Here is a 21,889-nt window from a genome sequence, read left to right as displayed (position 1 = left end):
CAATGAATGCTCATAAAGGGAACGATGAAAGGGCCGGAATAGCCTTCTTGCAAATAAATAAATAAATAAATAATAAACAAACAAATAAAAATAAAAAATAAATAAAATAAATAATAGATAAATAAATAAACAAATAAACAAATAAATAATAAATAAATAATAAATAAATAAATAAATAAATAAATAAATAAATAAATAAATAAATAAAATAAATAAATAAATAAATAAATAAATAAATAAATAAATAAATAAATTCTTTTGTTGAGGATCACTGGCATTGTTTTTCGCATAACCGGTAATAATTCTGTGCTAGTTGGTTTACCTCCCGGGAATAACCTTAGCTATCAACAGTGAAAGCATGTCTGTGATATAGAGCAGCAAATCAGCAACAATGTGAAATGTGAAATGTTAATGAATAAACGTTTAGTGTCAAATTGATATTATAGCAATGGCAAACTATTTTTGAACTTTAGAATTTCGGCTATTTTTAACTTTTTGTGCAATGTGCAAGCTGTTTGCGACGCGTTAATCGTGGACAATTTTGTGTCTTCAAACTATGACTCTTCTACAAACTATCTGTACATTTACGGTTCGTACGGTGCCAAGGTTCACGAAAACTCGGTTTCTTGATCAAGCCGGCAAACTGTTTACACAAAAAATAACAAACAAAATAAAACCAAACAAAACCATTCTGGTACCAGGTACTAACATGACAGAATTCAATTGCAATCTCTCAGAATGAGGCACCGATACACAAAATACAAACGCAGTCTTGGATCATATGTAATACCTAGGTACCTTTCGTACCTTTCGTTGGTTGTCCGAGTTTTAAAAATAGCTACGTTTGGAGGCTCACTTCATCTGTACGTTTTCCTGGAAAAGAGAGAGAGAGAGAGAGAGAGAGAGAGAGAGAGAGAGAGAGAGAGAGAGGAGAGAGAGAGAGAGAGAGAGAGAGAGAAGAGAGAGAGAGAGTGTTGTGCTTCCTGCTACTGTCGGTGCTTTGACAACCATGAACGAAATTGCATGGTCTGTCTGTTGCGTGACTGTTTCTCGGCTCAACAGGATTACCTGACGGAGATAAACTTTTTGGAAAAACGAATTCTTCCATAATGAGTCAGCCTTTTTCAATATTTCAGATTGTAATTTTACATCACAAGAACATTCAAGGTATAAGCGAATGACTGTGTGCAGACGCTATCTTAGACACCCTTGATTGGTCTGTAGTGAAGGGCCTAAGGCTAACCGTAGGTCAACAGGGTACGTGGTCTGACCGCTGATCACCCATGGATAGCAACGGTGGTTGGCAACCAAACACTGCAGTTGTGTGCAATTGTATGTTCCGTACAGCACCTTTTATTGGTTTTGCCAATGAACGAATTCAAAGCATTAGAAATCAAATCGCAATGATAATGAGCACGTTCCTCATTGTGCAAAGTTCCGAATTGGTCGTTTTTCACTTAGAGAGAAAATTTTGATTTCAATCAAAACATAAATACGGACCTTCTAAAATTTTAACAATGGCGACTTGAAATTTGCTGAGGTCCCAGACTGTAATACTCAATAACCTACTTCATATATAAGAAAGATAATTTGTGGAAAGTAGACATGAATTCTAAGAATTTTATTGTATCCCCCTACTATATTAAACCTACAGTCTACACTTTATCAAATATAGTCAGGAATGTCAGCGAAACGAATAATTTTGTAATGGTATGCAGGGCGATTAACAGCTGTTTTTTTTCAAAACAAACACAGAAAAGACAATTAAAACTAAACCAAATATTAAAGTGATCGCTTTACGTGGTACTCTCCAAGTGCCATACACTCATTCTCTTGCAGTTCATCTGTGATCCGCTATCGAGAGTGGTTTATTGAAAAGTGAATCAGAGATATGTACACGAAAAATCCGGGTAACGGCTCGAACTTGAACGCCACCACTGGGACATAGTTCGAGTGTACAGTATATACATCTCAATAAAATGAAAGATTCATTCAAAACGCCCTCCGTGGACTATTTCACTAATAGGATGACATTTTCGGAACAAGATTATTCGTAACCACTGAGCGAACGCGTGACTAACATGAAAAGAAACATTTTAAACACAAAGAGTCGCTCTTAGATGCAGGGCCCCAGGCTTATACTGCATCAATAGGTAAACAGGTCATGCTGACTGACCGGTGATCACATATAAGGACGGTAAAGGTATTACATGTAGTCACAAAGCACTGGGGAACAGTCTGCCTTCCGGGACCCGCTTAAAGAACAAAAAAGATATGATCGTCAACAAGGAATACAAACGTATGTACAGAAGTTATTTTAGGACAGAGTATAAAGTAAGTTATAGGCTAGTCAGTGTAGGTTGTATGCGACTCGAAAGTGAGAGACTTCATGTTTTGGTGAAACTTTCCTCGGGGAATCTTTCAACCATTCTCTTTCAAAATCAAGAATAAAAATCGGAGGGTCAGCTCGCAAATTTTACTACTAGAGAAAAAAATTACCCTAGATTTACCGATATTTGAAATTCAAAATGGCCGCCATCCCTGTGTTAACTTTATGGAGAAAAATAGAATTTTCGCTTAACCAAAAAACCAAGAATATGAAAGTTGTTCTTTCTCGAAGAGCTTCAAAATGAGCCCCCACAAGTGATAGAACGGAAAATAATTGGAAAAGTTTGAGAGTCCAAATATATGTCACCGAGGAGCATTCTACCGTAATCGTTAGAAAAGAGACAATTGGCCAATGGCTATGAAAGAGGTAATGCAAACGTAACTTTCATAGTCTCCGATTCAAGATCTGTAAGCAATTTCCACTCAAATATTTTGGGTTTCGCTGATTCAGTTTTTACCTGGTCAATCGGATTATAGTTAAATTCAATTACTAAAAATTGTCTTAAAGTATATACAGACCAAAGTATAGGTAGCTGTAAACGCTGTATTAAAGTAGTTTTCTAAACATTTGAATGACAAAGCAAAGTGATTTCAAAACCTTTGAATTACTCAGCAAAACGTACATGAGTCAGCTAAACTCAAAATATATTATGAGCGGGTGTTGGACACCCCTTCTTACGTACCTTCAAGTTGTCAATGTAAAAATTTAATTGCAAAAAAATAATCAAAGTAAGTTGATATGGTGAAGATAATACGGGCCTGTATGCGACATCAACTCATCCCGCGGGCTGGGAAAGTACATAAGTTAAAATGATCTTCGGCCAGCAGTGGTCGTATTGCTCTGTTGTCAGTGTTTTTCAATTCCATCATGCTTGTTTAAGTTTTGTATGTTCAACTCACATAAAATGTGTGCCCCGCAGGAAGTTCGTCACACTCCGCGTACCATGAATGCAACTTGCATGAACCGTTTGCCATTTCTGTTTATATGGCTGCTTCATTGTAGTGTAAGACGCCAAGCATCGTTGGCAGGGACAAATGTCATTTCGTTAATTACAGTGTAATTCAACTGTGTTGGCTCATTGTACCAGAGCCTCATCTCAACACTTTTACTTTTGTTTACGCTGCGTGAACACCAATGCAGTGACAGACACCAGTCACGTATAGGCAGCTGCAAATGTCACCATGCTATTATAGTTTGAGTCACCTGTGGCGGCTCAGTTTACGAGAGCTTCATCTCAACGCTCTTCATTTTTTGGCCACTGTTATGAAAATTATGGCTCTTTCGGTGGCCGGGTTCATCTTCTCACCAACCTTTTATATCGAACAGAAGACGACTGAAAGAGAATTGAGGGCGTGGTTTCTCAAACTTTTCAGACTGTCATATAATTGCAACAGTACGGAGCATTTTCTTGTTTTGAATGCCTTTACATTAATAAATCTGTACACAATCATCCGTTGCTGAACTGATCTGAAATAAAAAAATAGCGGTTTCTTTGTCTTGTTGAAGGTGGGAAAGTTGTGACAGAGATCGAGATGGGAGCCGTAGACATGTATTGTCAGGCGTAATGGGTTCACAAATATATTTATTCATGACTGTTGCCAGGTTTCTGTATGTTTATTTAAAATGTATAAGTTAATAGCAAGGCTAGCGGTGAAACTTTAACCGACCGATACGGTAAAGTTCTTTAACTACGAAATGTAAATAAAAAACATTGTTGTAAGGAAAGATCACACCTGTTTATTTTGAGGCAACATGGTAAACTGAGGTAAGCACTTTTATTTTGGTTGGCTTGGACATACCTTGTTGTGGCGTCCTCCTTCACCGGGGTCAAGCAAGGTTTCCTGTAAAAGCCTTGCAAAATCTGAAAGAAAATCCTTTTGGAGAGAGAGAGAGAGAGAGAGAGAGAGAGAGAGAGAGAGAGAGAAAGATGCATATTCCTCTTCGACAACAATGAAAGAAATCGCACCTTATCCATTGACACAGCGAAACGCGTTTTAGCATCAATGACGAAAATGACACTGCAAACTTTGATTTAAGGTAGAACGCGCCTCGGGGACCGATAGTCGGGCTGTCAATTCTTTTCTGATCTATCGCTTGTGGGGGCTCATTTCAAAGCTCTTGGAGAAAAAAAACCTTTCACGGGCTTAGTTTTGCCAAAACCAAAACTTTAATTCGCCCATAGAGTTACCACAGGAATGGCGACCATTTTGATTTCCAAATATCACACATTGTTGGGTAATTTGTGTAGCTAGTTCCAAACTTTGCACGGTGACCCCCAATTTTTATTGTTGATTTGGTGAGAGAATGCTTGAAAGTTTCATTCAGGAAAGTCTGAGCAAAAGTTTAAGTCTTTCAAGGCGCTAACTGTCTTTACTTCAGTTTAGACACATATCTTTTACAGTTACAATCTTCCTACGATAATTAAATAAAGACATACCTTTAGGACAAATTTTAATTTTCATGGAAAAATTGGTTAACCTTTTGGACTCTTGGGGTTATCTGTTACACCACAGGGACATACGAGCTTCACCCGAATGATTGATATCGTATAAGTTATCACCGAACGAAAACACCACGAACATTGTCTTGGACGCCTTGTTCTGACGAGCAGCACCTCATGCTAACTTGACAGGTCATCAAGGCGTGAGGATTGACAAGTGAAAACAAGTCTGTTGTAACGATGACAGCAAACAAACACCATAGATGTGCTTCCTACAGTTTGGTATATCATGCTACAGTCTCGCCAATAAATGCTTTACATATGAAGTTGGTGAAGTACTGAGAATGGAATCTCAAATATAGCCCTATGTACTTCGCAGGTTACTTTAAATATTCAAAAGATTCTAAATGATTGGCTTTGTTTACCGGAGAAATGGATGATATCAACAAAATGGTGGACTCTCAAAATTTATGAGAACCCAAGTTTTGGAAAGCTAAAAAAGTGACAACTTACAAATGCTAAGAAATGCTTCCTCTGTGACCTTCTTTTTATGAATAATAGCTTGAAAAAAATTAAAATTTTAAAGGATTTACGAAGCCTTTGCAAGACTTAAGCCGATAATGTATGACACTCGTGTCAGGAAAGCGAAAAACGTTGACTGGCGCGGTGTAACTCCTGTATGGACACAAACAAACAAAAGTAATAGGTCTGTGAGTCACAGTTCAGCAGTATTGTTTCTTTGCTTGATGCGTCAGTAACTGAGTCAAAGGACAGTGTGTACGTGAAGCAAATCCAGATGGAAACGCGAACAGCAACACCAGCTCTATTTGTGTCCATGAAACACTGAGTATCTATAGGCTAAAAGATTGTCGAAGATAATGCCTAAAATGAGTGTACAGAACAGAGCGTGAATATACCTAGTCATACTTTATTGATTAAAGATTGATTGAAATGTTCCATATATCATTTAAATCTTATTGTAAAGACGAGCGTAAATTCATATCTGAAAGCGATGGCAGGAAAAGTAAACACGAGTTATACGTGTAAATTTTTAATATCCCTAATACAAACTGAATGATATAATGTCTATTTTGTTTAAAAATTCCTTGATGATACCTAAGACGTAGGTGGGTTTTCTGCCAGTAAAACAGCAACACTGTTTTATGGGAAAGACTGCTGATTATGATACCCTGTTCAGAGTCCATTGGATGCCAGTCAGTTAAGTTTTGTATACAGCTGGTTGCTATGCCGGAATTAACACAATTGCTCTTCCGATGAATAGAACATGCATGAACGATTCCTCACCTCTGTGTGTCGTTGCCTTACCTCTGATAAATCACTCAAGCGGATAACAGACACAAGACATGCTAATAGAGACAAATGTCATCTACTAACCTATCCCGTGGGCCATCCGAAGTGGAGGCTAATTCATGATAGACTGGTCTCAACACCTATATTTTGGGCCACTGTTATGAAAATTCTCCGCCTCTTCAACTCTTTCTGTGCTCGGTTCATCTTCTTAAAACCAACCTAAGTACTCTCTGGTCCCTAGTCTTGTATATTATGAAACGTAACGTGAATGAAAGAGAACCGACAGTGTGTTTTTCCCAAATTACTGGTGACAGTCTTTCATTGACCTTTTGGGTGAGAGTATATGACTCCCATGTTGTTGCCACATTAAAGGTCATACAATTGCATCAATAGAACTACATATGTGACCGTTGCCCCTGTAGTAGTGAAATAAAGAAAACTGTTTCATATGTGTCTCATTGGAGGAGGAGCTCAAGGGAGGGAGCCTGTGGGATGTATTCTGGTTATTCATGATGCTCCTTGTTCACTTGTATATTTGTTAAAAACAGTTGCCAAGTTTCTTTAAATTTGAGATTTAACCCAAGTTAGTAGCAATCCTATTGATGGACCAAAAACTAATCGACAAGGCATGGTTCTTTGTCACCAATGTGAATACTAAGCGTTGTTTTCTATCGGGAAATTAAATTGAACATTCGTAGACTTTGAGGTGACTATGGGCCACAGGTCAGATTGCTGCCCATAACTATTTTAGTTGATTCGAACATAGCAGGGTCCCACTGCTTACTTGAGCTTGGCTTAGGGTAGAATGCGCATTGGGGTCAGATATTCGGACTCTCAAATTTCTACAATTCTTTATTGATCTACCACTTGTGGGGGCTCATTTTAAAGCTTTTGGAGAAAGAAAAACTGTCACCGTCTTAGTTTTTCCAAAATCCAAAATGTTATTTTACCCATACATTTAACACAGGGAGGGGACCATTTTAAATTTCAAATATCACAAAATGTTGGGCATTTTGTTTCGCTAGTTTCAAACTTTGCACGGTGCCCCTGGTTTTTATTGTTGATTCAGTAAGAGAATGGTTGAAGTTGTATTTAGGAAAGTTTGAGCAAAAGTTTACGTCTAACTTTCACTTTCGAGGCGCATACTACCTTAAACCATGAAAGACTTCAATATTTTGATGTTTGTGGGACCCTTTTGATTCTTGTTTCGAATACATGTGCGCTAATGGATTCTGAAATATACACTTGTCCGCTCAGTAACACAGAAATAAGCATTACAGCAAAGTTTTTTTGTAGGGGGAGCACGAATGTCGGGGATTTTTACCAGGGTTCCACGTTGCTCTGAAATCACTGGCATGTTTGTGGATAACAACTGCCGAGTTTCTGTACATTTCGTTGTTCATGCAAGTAGCAATCATAGCGATGGACCAAGACCCCTTCGTTGCATTATTGTTCTTAAACTGCGAAATGTGGATTTCAAAAATCTATTCTGGAATTAAATTGGATAGAGGCTTTGAGACAAAAATGCTTGATTAAATTATCTTAGACATAGCAGCGACTAGCTTACAAGGGGGTCAAATTAACACGATTGGAACTAATTTGGATTAATTGGATTTTCATATTTTTCAAATTTCTCAAAACTGTTTGATGCCGTGTAACTGAAAGTTGCAATATTGCAAATTACTCATAAAAACAAGTGTGTAACGTAAAAAGACTAGCAGATGAGATCGTTTTTGTAGATGAAATCGACATTACTTCACCATTCAATTATCTCAATTAGTTCCAATCGTGTTAATTCCTTTTTTCTTAAACAACGACATATGAAAAATGATGTGACTGAGAGAGAGAGAGAGAGAGAGAGAGAGAGAGAGAGAGAGAGAGAGAGGAGAGAGAGAGAGAGAGAGAGAGAGAGAGAGAGAGAGAGAGAGAGAGATCTGTTGGCAGTATGTGATTGTTTGACAGCCATGAAAGAACCGTGTGTCTTATCCATGGCATAGTCACAATTGTACTGCACAGAGCGAGGAGAAAATACTGGAAAGTTTGGAATCCGTTAATTCCTGTTGACACATTCCACTTAAATAGTATACCCCGAACAGGATTACCCGATATAGACTTTTTTCAGGTTCACGAAACAACGGTTAAACCTTTAAGACATTTCAAATTTTCTATTACATCAACAGGACAGCTTACGCAGATGATTGCTCGTAACCAGCCAGCGAAAACTTCACGAACACAAAGGCACCGCTCTGGTGTTCAGGGCTCTTGCCTGCCCAATAACGACAGTACCGACCAGCGATCACGATTAGTACGTACCTAGAGTTTTGAATAATGGCTTAAAGAAAGCTGGAATAATTTCTAAAGGATTCTTTAGGACTGAAACTAATAGACTATACTTTTCATTTTTAAATATACGTCTGCCAGGACCTTATTTCCTTTGTACAAACACTAAGCAATTGAATAAACTATATGTCATAGTTCAGTACTATTCTTCTCTGCTTTACTAGTGACCTTTAAAGCGTGACACCCTTCTCATTAACATTTGCAATCCGCTATCTCATTATCTATTCTCATTCTGAAATGGCAGGGGTTGAAAGACCTAAATTCACAAAGTGATTAAAATCATGATGTACAAACTTGAAATGATTCTTATTCAAAATGTAAGAACTTTACAGACAAACGAAATTGCCCTTTTGATAGTATTTAAAGAACATAAATTGTGATCCAGCCAGTGTGGTAGTGGACTTAAATGAGTTTTAAATTTCGAAAACGGCAGAAAAAGAGAAGCCGCGAAATCGGATGATTTGCATACATTAGCATACAGTTTTCACTTCTGTTTCACTCAACTTTTGTTCGAAAATTCTTTGTTGCTCTATCTCACGCAAACTTCAATTTACTGCCAGGAATATGCGCCAATACTATCAATCTTTCGTCAGAAAGACACTGTGATGTTTGGAGAAGACGTGAACGATACAGTTGTGCTGTATATGCTTTCCTGACATAATTAGACAAGTACCATATTTGGTGCGCACTACACAAGGCAGTCCATCTACAGCAATCCCGATCATTGTTGTTGTTATGGTCGCCAACAAGCAAACAAATGTGGCCTTAAGTTTGAGGTCAGCTATGGAAAATGTGACTCACTGTTGGAAGAAAGTCAATAAATGATCAAAATGTGGACCAACCGATTGAACTTCCATTTGGAATTGCCCTCTACAACGTCTATAAGCGAAACTCAAAATGAGTTAAAGAGTGTTTGTCGCCCTCTGATCTGTACCGCCAAACTGTCAACGTAAAAAATGCAGAAAATCACCACACACATCATAGAGTTGCAGTTGGTACGCCAGGGAGTGTCCGATTCACGTCTGATTGACAGGATAAGCAGAATTGACAACTCATGTTGACAACTGCTATTGTGATCATAGATTTGTAGTTCTCGACTGGCCACCACATCCACAATGAGTGCTGTATTTTTTCCCACCAAAATTTTAGTGCAACATTTTACCAATTTTACGAACTTTTCTGTAATTTTTCTGATAATTTTGGACAGAATGAACACAACATTTCATGAGCCACAGTTTTTTATCAAAATTTGGGCAAAAATATGACAAAAATTGACTTAGGTATACTTAATAAGGGTGACAAAAATTGACTTTGGCGCTCAAAGGGTTAAAGGGATAAAGGGACATGAGTCGTAAGGTGAAACATTTGTCCCTGATAAAATGTCAGGACGACATCAGCATGCAATACCGTCACTTGGGTTAAGCTAGTATGCACCTCGAAAGTGAAAGATTAAACTTTTGCACAAATTTGCCATACGGAAACTTTCAACCAATCTCTTACTAAATCAAAAACAATCAGGGGTCACCGTGCAAATTCTGGTACTAGAGAAACACCTGACATTTACCGATTATTCAAATTGAAAATGACGGCTATCACCGTGTTCAACTCTATAGGGAAAAATAATTTTTTTGATTTTCGAAAAACTGAAGCGGTGAAAATTGTTCTTACTCCAATTACAGCTTTAATGTTAACTCCCACAAGTGGTAGATCAGAGAGAAGTGTAAACATTTGAGAGCGCGAATGTCTGTCCCAAAGGCGCATTCCACATTAAATATAATAGCGATGCATATATGGCTGCAAACTTAACTCATCTGCATGCTGGATAAGAGTTTAAGGTAGAGTGGTGTCTGGCCAGCGGTACATTTATGAGAGCTTTGGAATCCCACTTTTAGTGTCACATAAGCTGATTGCTGTACGAGAGAATCTCGGTGACCTGGTCTCGATCTTTACTGCTTGCACGTTGACAACATTAGGTGAATAGATTATCACTTTTTTTCATGAGGCGCCACAACTCGAATAACTTACTTAATCAGCGACATCAAGGGCGAGTTTTATCTGCGACCGTTCAACACTTTTTATTGTCTTGGGCTTTTGCCTGGTAATATTATTTTGACAGTGCACTTGGAGTACTTTCTGGTCCTTCATCTTCGTTACGGGAAAGTAACAGAAACGTTTGAGACAAATGTATTGACATTGTGTTTTCCCAACATTTCCTGTCTTTCTCCTTTCGGTTAAGGTTATTTCACTTCCATGTTATCGCAACACAAGGGACCCTTTTGATTCTTGTTTCGAATACATGTGTTTTAATGGATTCTGAAATACACTTTTCCGCTGCTCTGTAGCACAGAAATAAGCATTACTGCAGCGGGTTTTTTTGCGGAGGGGGGGGGGGGGGTGTAGGGAGCACAGAATAACGGGGATTTCTACCAGGGTTCTCTGTGCTCTGAGTTCACAAGTATATTTGTTGATTACAACTGCCGAGTTTCTGTACATTTCGTTGTTCACGTAAGTAGCAATCATAGCGATGGAACAAGAGCCTGACGTTGCGTTTTAAATTGGACAGCTGGAGGCTTCGAGGCAAAAGTGAAGTGGTGAATTAGCTAAGACATAGCTGGGTCTGCGATTAGCTTTAAAGGAGGTCAAATTCCTTTTTCGATAATAATGACGTACGAAAAATGACGAGAGAGAGAGAGAGAGAGAGAGAGAGAGAGAGAGAGAGAGAGAGAGAGAGAGAGAGAGAGAGCGCGCTCATCTCGTTGCCATATATGTCCGCCTCTTGGACTACTATCATGATAACTGTTTGTCTTATCCATTGCTACAGCTATGAAAAGAGTGTGATGAAAACGATAGTACACATGATTATGAACTGCTTCTGCATTTCGAACATGATTACACGAGTGAAACATGTATAGGAGGACAAAAACTTCATTTCATATTTCCCTCGGGGCACTGAAAACTTTTCCCGGACGGAAGTCCTAACAAGTTTGTTTCGACCGTGAAAGGTGTGCGTCGACGCTCGTTGAATTATACACACTGACGAACGATTTTTTCTATATATCTCTAGAACGTGAGTACTCTTGCATGCACTAGTATGAGATCTAATTGGCCAAGAAGATAATTGATCTCGAGACTTGACAGATTCGGACAGATTGAGCTGCCAAGCGAGAATGAACGAGACTCATTTGTCTTGAAGAGGTGAAAGTAACTGGCAAATTTACTCACACACAATCAAATTTGTTTCGTGTAAGCGACGGTAAGACCATTTCTAGCTGTAAAGAGGTCGTTTCTAGGACAGGAAAGATTAAACTAAAGATGCAAATACAAAATAGGATTCATTTAAAGCCGTTGATATTTATTTACAGGTTCAAAAACTAGTTCTCGTTACATTTAGTTTACTCAAGAATTACTATTGAAGGGCCATCAAATTCCTCATTAATAGTTTTCCAGAAAGTGTTTTTCTTTGTTTTTCTCAAAGAAAGCAGTTTAGGACGGAACAGGGTAATGTAAATAGACTTCCGTACATTTTGAAGTTAATCGTATTGCGTCATCTAGCTAAATCTTATGATGAAACTTTACAAGAGTTCAAAGACGGAACTATGTTAAATGGCTGTATACTGTTAGGCATCTGGGTGGATAAGCGATTAGGAAATAAACAACAAGCATTTGCGAACACTTCTATATTTGCTGTATGGATCAAAATAGTCACAAATTATGTTATTTAACAGGATAATCATGATTGTTAATGAAGCCAGTTTCACAGGTGATTATTAATTTTTGGAATGTATATATATATATATGTGGTAACAATGTGTAACCGTACACTCTGTGCCCAAGTTCAGAGGTTGCCATAAAGCCATTATGGTGATAACCGGGAGGGCACATTGTATACATTTTGTGTAATATATATATATATATATATATATAATATATATATATATATATATATATATATATATATAAAAGTGAAGATCAAATAGCGTGATGAAATTTAGATTTCAAATTTTCATCTGTATTTAGAATAATAAACGAACGTCATACTTGAATTGTGAGAATAATGGTGTTTTCTCATTCAACACCATGACTTAAGGCCGCGCCGATACAAAAATGACCAGCCAGGGCATTCATGTCATACTTGACACTGAGTTCTGGAAATACAACAGCAAATGAGTCTTCAAACACGTGATACATCATCAAAATAAATGCAAACAAACATGAATAAAAAAGCGGCAATACCAACGCGTGTTCACTTAACAGCAGGCAAACTAAACCCCGAAGTATTGGTATGAGCGTCTCTGAGACAAAGTGCCATTAATCTTCGGCAGATATCGCATGTAACCCGAATGTAGATGGCTAGGGTTGCCACTTGAACTGGAGAAAAACCTGTACAAAAGAAACGTAGAGTGATTGGTGAGGAAGTGCTGCGTTCTTCGTAAATACGACTCGTCTATTACTGCACCAGTGAGTTATTTTTATTTTCTCGCCCCTCGGCCTTTATTTACTTGGTGGAGAATCCATATTCTGACCATTGGACGGTTTCTATACCTATATATACCTCTGTCTGTGTGTCTGTGTGTCTGTCTGTCTGTGTCTGTATGTATGTATGTATGTATGTATGTATGTATGTATGTATGTATGTATGTATGTATGTATGTATGTATGTATGTATGTATGTATGTATGTATGTATGTATGTATGTATGTATGTATGTATGTATGTATGTTGTATGTCTGGCTGTCTGTATGTATGTATGTATGTATGTATGTATGTATGTATGTATGTATGTATGTATGTATGTATGTATGTATGTATGTATGTATGTATGTATGTATTATACCTTTTCACCAGTCGCCATGATCACTGTTCGAATTATGATTTCCTTGTTTGAACCGACTAGGAATAATGACAGCAGAAATCGAGTTGGATGTACATATGTGCTCACCTGCTTGCTGAACTTGAACCAGCCATCGCGCCACCGATACCGCCGCCGCCACCGATACCGAAGCCTTGTCCACCACTCGCTAAATTAATGCGTTAGGCATTTAGGAAAGTACGGAAGATGTTAGGGAAAGACAAGAGAGAGAAAAGGGGAACAAAAAGAGGCAACTTTCAATCGTAGTCATATGGGAAATATTCAAGTGACAACTTATTAGACATTCTTAGATATCGACATGCCATACAAAAGCGACTTATTTTAAGTTTAAAATTATGTATTTAAACAAGGACACTCCATTTTTTTTTGAGTCTCTAATTTTTAAAATGAACAAAGAGATACACAGGGGCAGGTATTCAAATTGGCTGGGTCAACAATTTAGCAAAATTTCGCTGTGTATAGTGAGGTTCAAGCTTATTATTGTTTCCCCTTTGAACGTCCTAGATACTGAATCAATGGAGCATTGATTATGAGTCAGAGTTTGCCTTGGGAACTGGGGCGCTACCATTCGAATGTAGACACATATTTACCACGGCTTTGACGCCCTTCCCCTCCGGCAATCTTTTCGACTTAACGTTGATTGTGACCGAGGCAATGTTAATAAAATTTTAACTTCTGATCCCTGCTGTTTTACTGTAGTACGATATGTGACCCAACACTGACAACTTTTACCTCATCATTTTGATGAAAACATTGAGTTTTGAGATCAAAATTAGGCCAAAAAGGTAGACTTTTGATACAACCCCCTCCCCACCCCATTTACAGAAATACTGTAACATTTGTGCAGCTCTGTAGTTTGAAGTATCGAATGCGTACCAGTACAATAATCACAGTACAGCCGAGTACCCCCTTTCCATATCGGGAGGCATACAGACCAAAACTATATTTCATAACCGTGAAACTCTGTAAGCCTTTTGGCGATTGCGCGTTGTTCCTGCAGAAATTAAATTGTATGAAACAGATGATTCCCTCGTAAATTTACCTCTAGCGCCAGTATAGGCGACCAAAGATCTGCTTGCGCCAGGTACGACTGACGTCGACTTCATGGTGGAGAGGTAACTGCCAGATGAACCACCCATGCCTGATGAACCTCCCATGCCTGATGAACCTCCTGTGCCAAGCGACGCTGTTCCGGAAGCACTTTGGTATGACGTCATCATACTTTGCAGTCTGGTGAAGAAATTGATACCAAGACAGAAATATTAGCCCTTTGTCTTCCTTTTGTTCAGATCTTGTTGTACCGTAAAATAATGAACGGGTATCGATTAGAATAGAAGAAAATCAGTGGGAATTGTGTTAATTTCCAGCAATGGTATCTCGAGGCTTCGTGAAAATTTCAACACATTTCTTCATGGTGGACACTCTATGCAGATTTGATGGTCTGTTAGTTGGTTTGATCAGATTTGCTACGGGGCAAAGTTGCAAACGCTAAAGTAAATTTTTGCCATCTTTACTGAATATACCTCAGTCCATTTTTTTCAGATTTTTGCCAAAATTTTGAACTGTAGCCAAGAAAATGTGATGTCCATTTGGTCCAAAATTATCAAAATAATCACATAAAAATTCATAAAATTTGGTAAAATGTTGTACTAAAAGTTTGGAGGGAAAAGTTACAGCGCTCAAAGAGTTAATAAATATTTTCTCTCAGTATATAGTCGTGATCACCCACTGGCAGCAGTGGACAAAGCGAGGGCAAAAATAAGCGTGAATACAACGTTGAGAATAAGGTTTAACTCGCTATTCCCACAACCTATCTCTTGGCTACAAAATATCATGTATAAAAATTCAAGGGAAATCTAACATACTTGGCGTCTTCATTGGCAATCAGTGCCTTTAACGCCTCAATTTCGGACAATAGGGGCTGATCCAATCCATTTCCTATTTCTTTGAGTTTGATAATCAGCGTCTGTTGAAGCTCTCCAACTTTGCCTTCCAATGCTCTGATGTGTGCCGAAGATCTCTCACGCTCCTGCTGGACATTCAGGGCGAGGGCGCTGTTCTCAGACTCAAGACTACCAATCTGATGAAAATACAGAATATATATATATATATATATATATATATATATATATATATATATATATACTCATATATACTCATATATGTTTGTATGTGTGTAAAGATAGATAGATAGATAGATAGATAGATAGATAGATAGATAGATAGATAGATAGATAGATAGATAGATAGATATAGACAGGTAGATAGGTTGATAGATAGATAGTTCAACCTTAGGGAATGAAAAAGAATTTCGGACTGATACAGTCTACTTTATTTAGATCGCTAGTCTGCAGTAACATGCAGAGCGTCATACGGAAATTTAAAAAAACCAATAAAGTCTCACCTTAGCTTGCAAGGAAGAAATCTGTCTCTTGTAATCATCGATGTAACCAGTCAGTATGCTTATCTCTTCCATTGCCTTTTTCTGGCCCCCCGAATACTGATCAATCTGGACTTGTAATTCATACAGCTGTACAGAGAAAATAGAAGTGAGTGAGAACGCCTTCTGTGTACATTTACGGTAACAAGCCTCGGAGACAGATATTGGGACTTAAACTTTTACAATTCTTTTCTGATATACCACTTGTATGGGTTCATTTTAAAGCTCTTGGTGTAAGAAAACTTTTTACCGGCTTAGTTTTTTCGAAATTCGAAAATTTTATTTTCCTCCGTAGAGTTAACATAGGGATGGCGGCCATTTTGAATTTTAAATATTGGTAAATTATCGGTTATTTGTTTCTCTAGTACCAAAATTTGCACGGTGCCCCCGATTTTTATTCTTGATTTTGAAAGAGAATGGTTGACAGATTCCATAAGGAAAGACTAAGCAAAAAATTGTCTTTCACTTCCGAGGCACATCCTACCTTGAGTCAAAGGAAACCAGACTCACTGGTGGAATATACCAGAACAGAATTGGACTAATACACCTAGTCAAGTTAACTGTGCCCAACAGTCGCGGCAGTAAAAGACTGCAATCAACGTTTACAAATTGACCTTTTCGCTCACTCGAACTGCCGTGCAAAACGTTAACTACCCGTGAGTAGAGCAGCGCCAGCCAATGCCATTGGTTTGCATGTAGAAGTTTCAGAAAATATCCTCGTCATTTTCTTCGTCATTTTCGTCATTTCGCCGCACTTGATGTTTAAGTGCACCGAGAACTGGGGTTAAAACAAGGCGAAAAATATTTCAATTCTACTCGTGTGGCAAAGGTCCTAAATGTATCTTGAACGAACACATGTTGTTCCCAAACCTATATCTTCAACTTTCGGCATTAGAATACTCAAGGCGTTCGACGACCAAAGGCAATGTAGGAATTATGGTGTAAGACACATTACTGTCCCGCGAGGGACTATAATGAATAAACTCCCGAGGAAGATAACATTTGATACGCAAAGGACATGATAGCTGAAAAAGAACGTTTAGCTGGCTGGCGTTATAATTTGGCTAAAAAGGTGATTTTGAGGAAATTATGAATGGACTCTAGTTATTTTCTGGAGGAATAATCGAGCACTGAGTTCAATAGGGAACTTGAAACCTCGTGGTCGGAACGAACCATGGCAATCCTTGTGGGTGTAACAATCACGTTAAAGGAGCCGTAAAATCGCGTACGAATTAAGTTTAGCTGATGAAATTTTGAAAGGTGTATCTTTATCAAACGCTGGCTAATGTTGGCACATATCATTCCATATAATCAGAGAAATTATGCATAAACTGTCGTACATACTAGCCAACTTTACTTACATTTTGTGAGTATCTTGACTCAGATTCGGCTTTGTACTGACGCAGTTCGGCTTCTGCTGTCTCTCGGAACTTCGCCAATATTTGGGGCGCGTTGTCCGTCATGTTAGGCTGTTGTCTCGCCCTCGCTTCAAACTGTACAAGCTGCTGAGACTCGGCCTGAAGGCGACTCTTCAGTTCGGCAATTTCCTAGAAAAATGGCAAATTGACGAGACATGTTTAGAAATCTGACATTTTATCTGTAGAGGCAAGCAACAAGGTGTTACAGGTTATGTTGTCTGTTTGATTTGTTGAGCGTGGTGATGTGTGCTCTGGGCTAGGGCGCTCATTCCTGTCCAAGGTACATGCACAGCTAAAACTACAAAACACAAAACTTTACTTTCGTCAATCTTGGGGTACATAATATATAGGAAAAACTGTTGATACCTCGGCATGTACTTTATTCTGGAAGTCAAGTTGCTTACGCAGAGCTGCAATCGTTTCCTTCAAGGTCGCAATGTCCACCTTCTCCCCATCGTAGACTGATTTCAATGCGTTGTATTCCTTGAGCAGGCGATCGTACTCTCCCTGAAGAGCTGAAAATCGCTGGCTAATGTCCTTGAACTGCGCAGCCATTTGGCTCATCTCTGACTCCCTCGCTGCTGACATCTTCTGAAAGGAGCTCAATTCTTCCTGCAGGGACTTGCATCGGCTCTCTGCCCCTTCGGACCTAGTTGGCGAAATTCAAAGAATTGAGAGTATCTCTCCCGGCGGTTTTGTTTACCAACGTCAACCCGAGGAGAAGTTCAACTTGCAAATTGGTTCAATGTGAACGCATTAAGCTATCGGTTTAAGATAGTTTTGCAGTGGACAGTAAGGCTAGGCAGGCACCCTTTCTTTGTTCAATGCCAGGCGAAACAAGTGACTGCACAATAACCATAAAAATATACTGGTCAAAATATCAAAGGTCGATTCCTTCACTTTACAGGTCCTGTGCCAACACTGTTGCCATCCGTATCTTAAATGTCAAATCAGTTGGTTTCAGTCAGGGCATAGTCCCTTACCTGCCTTGAAGATCAGACAAGGCCGCAGAACTGTTCTGTGCAGACACCATGTATCTCTCTCTATCGGCAACACCGGCCTGCAACTCTCTTCTCAGCCTTTCCAGTTCTCTTTCGTACATGTCCTTGATGACCCCAATCTCCTTCTCTAAATTTGTCATGGCGGCCAGGAGAGAGGCAGATTCCGTCTGCAGGAAAAAATTAAGCTCTTATTACAACATCAGCTCGTGTACTTCAGTGTTCGCACATTTAATTCTGCCAACTTATTCAAAGTTAAAGTTCAATAAGAATAAAATTGAATATTAAACAACGCTTTACAGGTGTATGTACATTATTTTGAATAAGTATACTCTAAATACCACTTTGCATGTTAATTATTCGTTATTAAATCTAAATTGAACTTCACGATGGCAACTCATAAAAATCTCAATGAGTGAAACTCAAAGAAGGTGAGCATATGCAATCATACAGAACTGCCTCCACCGTGACATGTAATCAGCGAAACTTGCATGGGCCATCGTAGCTATATTGTCTGTTTGTCTCTGCTCGTTCACACTTTCAGCCAGCTGTTCAGTCAACCATCGCCTCACCGCCTAATAAGCCTAATACATTCCATCTAACCTTGCAGTGCGTCCATAGGCCGACATACCATCCACCTTACAGACCGTCAATCCACCGGTTACTAGCCACAGAGCAACTCAACAATCTCCGAACAACGAACCTATGTACCCATTCCTAAATTTATCTCTTGTTTTTCTTTCTGACGAGCGACCAATTCTACCAGCATGATTGATATTCTTCGGGTCACACACGTTGCAAGCGAAAGTAAACGGAAAGCCAAACAAAAACGAGGTATATAGTGTACTGTCCAACTTCGCAGACCATCCCTCCACGTTCAGAGCTGGGAACTAAAACTCTTTTACTTATACTGCATTACATGTAAATCATCAGATATTCATGATATAATGATATAGTTGCTAGGCCGAAGTAATCACAGTCTTTGTTTTGTGTTCCTTAGCGAATTGGTCGTTGGAGGTTTTCACGAAAGTGTACTAGAATAGGTCTTTACCGCACATGTTCTTCTGCCTACAAATCGTTGTTTACAAATCTTGTGAAATGTTTATGATCCATACATGCTTGCAGAATGTCACATTTTAGGGTAGAATATGGATGTGGAAATGAGGTATTTACTTTGATTTCTTGAATTGGCATTCACATTACATGGAAACAATCCAGTTCATACAGAATTTGGGCGCGTAAAAGTTTCTGTCTGTATTTTTAAACCATTGAACGCGTCACCTTCCCAATTTCTGAGTGTATGCAACGCAAAAATTGGTTATTTTACTCTAACGTTAGTGCGGGATTCTCAAAAAAATTTCCAATAATTCTCACCTGTTGGCCAGCTTGAAGTTTCATCGTGCGAACCTTTTGCAAATATGCAGCAAATTTCTCATGTAGGCTGTGAAGCTCGGCTCGCTCCTGCTGGCGTGTCAGACCACCACCGCCACCGCCGCCGCCGCCGCCACCACCATCACCGCCGCCGCCGCCACCGCCACCGGACGAGGACGACCACGCATAGCTGACAACACGGCCATCACCGGGTGTTATGCCCGATGAGCCGAATCTGCTCATGTACGTACGCCTAGTGTTCAGCATCGCCGCTATCTTTGTTGATGGTACCGCTTGCAGTGCTGACCAAGTTTTCGCCTCCTTGAAACACGCCGTGCTCTGCGAAGGTTCTAATCGTACGCCCAATCTCTTCTTCTGCAAAATACGAAGGAAAGTGAGGTTTCACTGGTGACTTTTTCGGATGAACTTTCTGCAAAAAAAGTTTTCTCGGCAAAAAAGAAAGTTAGAATGTGATGCGGGTACATTGTAAACGCTATTTCTCATTCACAAAGCAAAACGGAATAACGGAAAGTATTAAACGTGATAGGGCATAGTGTGATAATGCGCTCCTTAGAAAAGTAGAGCCAGTTATGTTCTCGAAAAGTTAAGAAAGATGTGTTGTATGTAATCGAGCGAATGACAAACATCAGATAGAAATATTTAAGAGTTTTCATCCATGGCGAATAACTGATTGCTAAGTCAATAAGAATATGAAAAAACTCCGCATTTTACATTTGTACACACTTAATTCTTACCGTGTACGTCTGAGCAGTGGTCTTTCACACTCTCGTGCCCGAGGACGTTCGACGTGCTGCGGTGTTGAACGAATATGATCGTCGAGTGAGTGTACTGGAGCGCCTTGAAGTTTTCGCGTTTTGATTATGATATTTCTTCGTTGCTATGGTCCACCAGTGATACGAAAAAAAGTAAACAAAGACAAACAATCAATATTCATGAGCAAACGGCCCATTCAGTGTGACATCGCGTCGCGCCAATCAGTTTCTGTGCACGAGAACCAAAATAAACCCAGGGCCATGGAAACCAACACTGAAATACGACGTTAAGAAACGCCCTCAATTACGTTGCGAAGAACCAGTGTTTTGTGCGTTTCCAGTATCTGAGGGGGAGGGGGAAGACATGATTTCGTGCGCGATGTAGTTTATCTTCTTTGTTCACATGTAGAGGCTATGTCGTAGTGAAGTTTGGTTGCTGGGTTTGTATGATACCGCAAGAATAGTTGATCGCATTTTCCGACATTTCAAGGAATGGTAGAATTACTGTGTTGTCTTTGGCTTGTATGATGATACCATTAAAGAAACGGAAGGTTAGATACTGACACGAAATCTGAAACCTAAGTCAAAAGTCACAAACACGAACATTAACAAGCAGAGTATAAATCACAAGACGGCAGAGTAATGAAAAGGCGAGAAAGAATAATACCTAGACACAAACTTCGTGTTTTGATCTTCTGCATGCTCACAACAAGTGTTGCTGCCTTTATCTCCAGCAGGTCGATTATAAGTTACGGTACATGAAATTAGCTTCATAAATCAAGACGTGATTAACGGTGAAAGTTGTTTCACAATAGCCTTCTCTGGTTGTACATTACCTGCAGGACACCTAAAAAAACACATTCTGCAGTGAACTCCTGTAATTTCTGTATAAAATCAAGTATGTCTGCGAGGGAACCGCTTTCTTTTGCTTTGAATAGTTTTTCCAAGTCCAAAGCCAGTACCCAGAGATGTCAGTACCGATTTCACTCAAAGACATCTTAACGAACAGTGACAGAATATAATATCTTTCATTATGGCGACCAGGTGGCCGTCTTGTTACAAGTTTTCATGTTTGAAAACCTATAGGCTTCAGCAAATTTGTTATTAAACCCGGTACCAGAACAAGATTCTATGATGTAAATATGCATATCATGTATCAAGGACGTGATCTGATGCGACAACTTGGCGGCCATTTTTGGTAAAAACAATTATTATTTTCTTGTCTGAAACCATTACTGAGACGTGTTTGTAGCACTTTCACACCGAATTATCAGAAAAACAATAAAGAAAAGAATATGAATGCAAATTTATTTTGTGAAAAGTTAGCAAATTTTGCCTTTGCCGCTGTCTCCCATGTTCTCCCTTCTAGGCCGTGCCTTCTTTTCACACGATACAACTTAAATTATCAAGCCAAAAACACGTCGATCAGGCGCGTCTCATCTGATCATTGACTCTCCTCACGCAGACTTTGTGTGTTGTAACAATGTTTGAATCAAAACAAATAAAGTTTCTATGCACAGAGGTCGCTGACATGACAGC

At 39.0% G+C, this 21,889-nt stretch overlaps 1 protein-coding gene across 1 annotated transcript; it reads right to left on the bottom strand.

Annotated features, from left to right (window-relative positions):
- Window positions 1-12,467: 12,467 nt before the first annotated feature.
- Window positions 12,468-19,680, bottom strand: LOC139148729 (prelamin-A/C-like). Its single transcript, XM_070720201.1, has 9 exons — window positions 19,581-19,680; window positions 18,192-18,376; window positions 17,575-17,857; window positions 17,152-17,337; window positions 15,755-15,880; window positions 15,216-15,430; window positions 14,393-14,580; window positions 13,420-13,498; window positions 12,468-12,860 (listed from the first exon to the last, which is right to left on the bottom strand). The coding sequence occupies exons 1-9, from the start codon at window positions 19,602-19,604 to the stop codon at window positions 12,743-12,745; spliced, it is 1,404 nt and encodes a 467-aa protein (XP_070576302.1). The 5' UTR covers window positions 19,605-19,680; the 3' UTR covers window positions 12,468-12,742.
- Between the last annotated feature and the right edge of the window lie 2,209 nt (window positions 19,681-21,889).

This window comes from Ptychodera flava, chromosome 13 (genome assembly GCF_041260155.1).
Source record: "Ptychodera flava strain L36383 chromosome 13, AS_Pfla_20210202, whole genome shotgun sequence".
Lineage (NCBI taxonomy): Eukaryota > Metazoa > Hemichordata > Enteropneusta > Ptychoderidae > Ptychodera > Ptychodera flava.
Note: the sequence above shows the minus strand (reverse complement) of the source record. Positions and strands in the feature narration are given on the sequence as shown.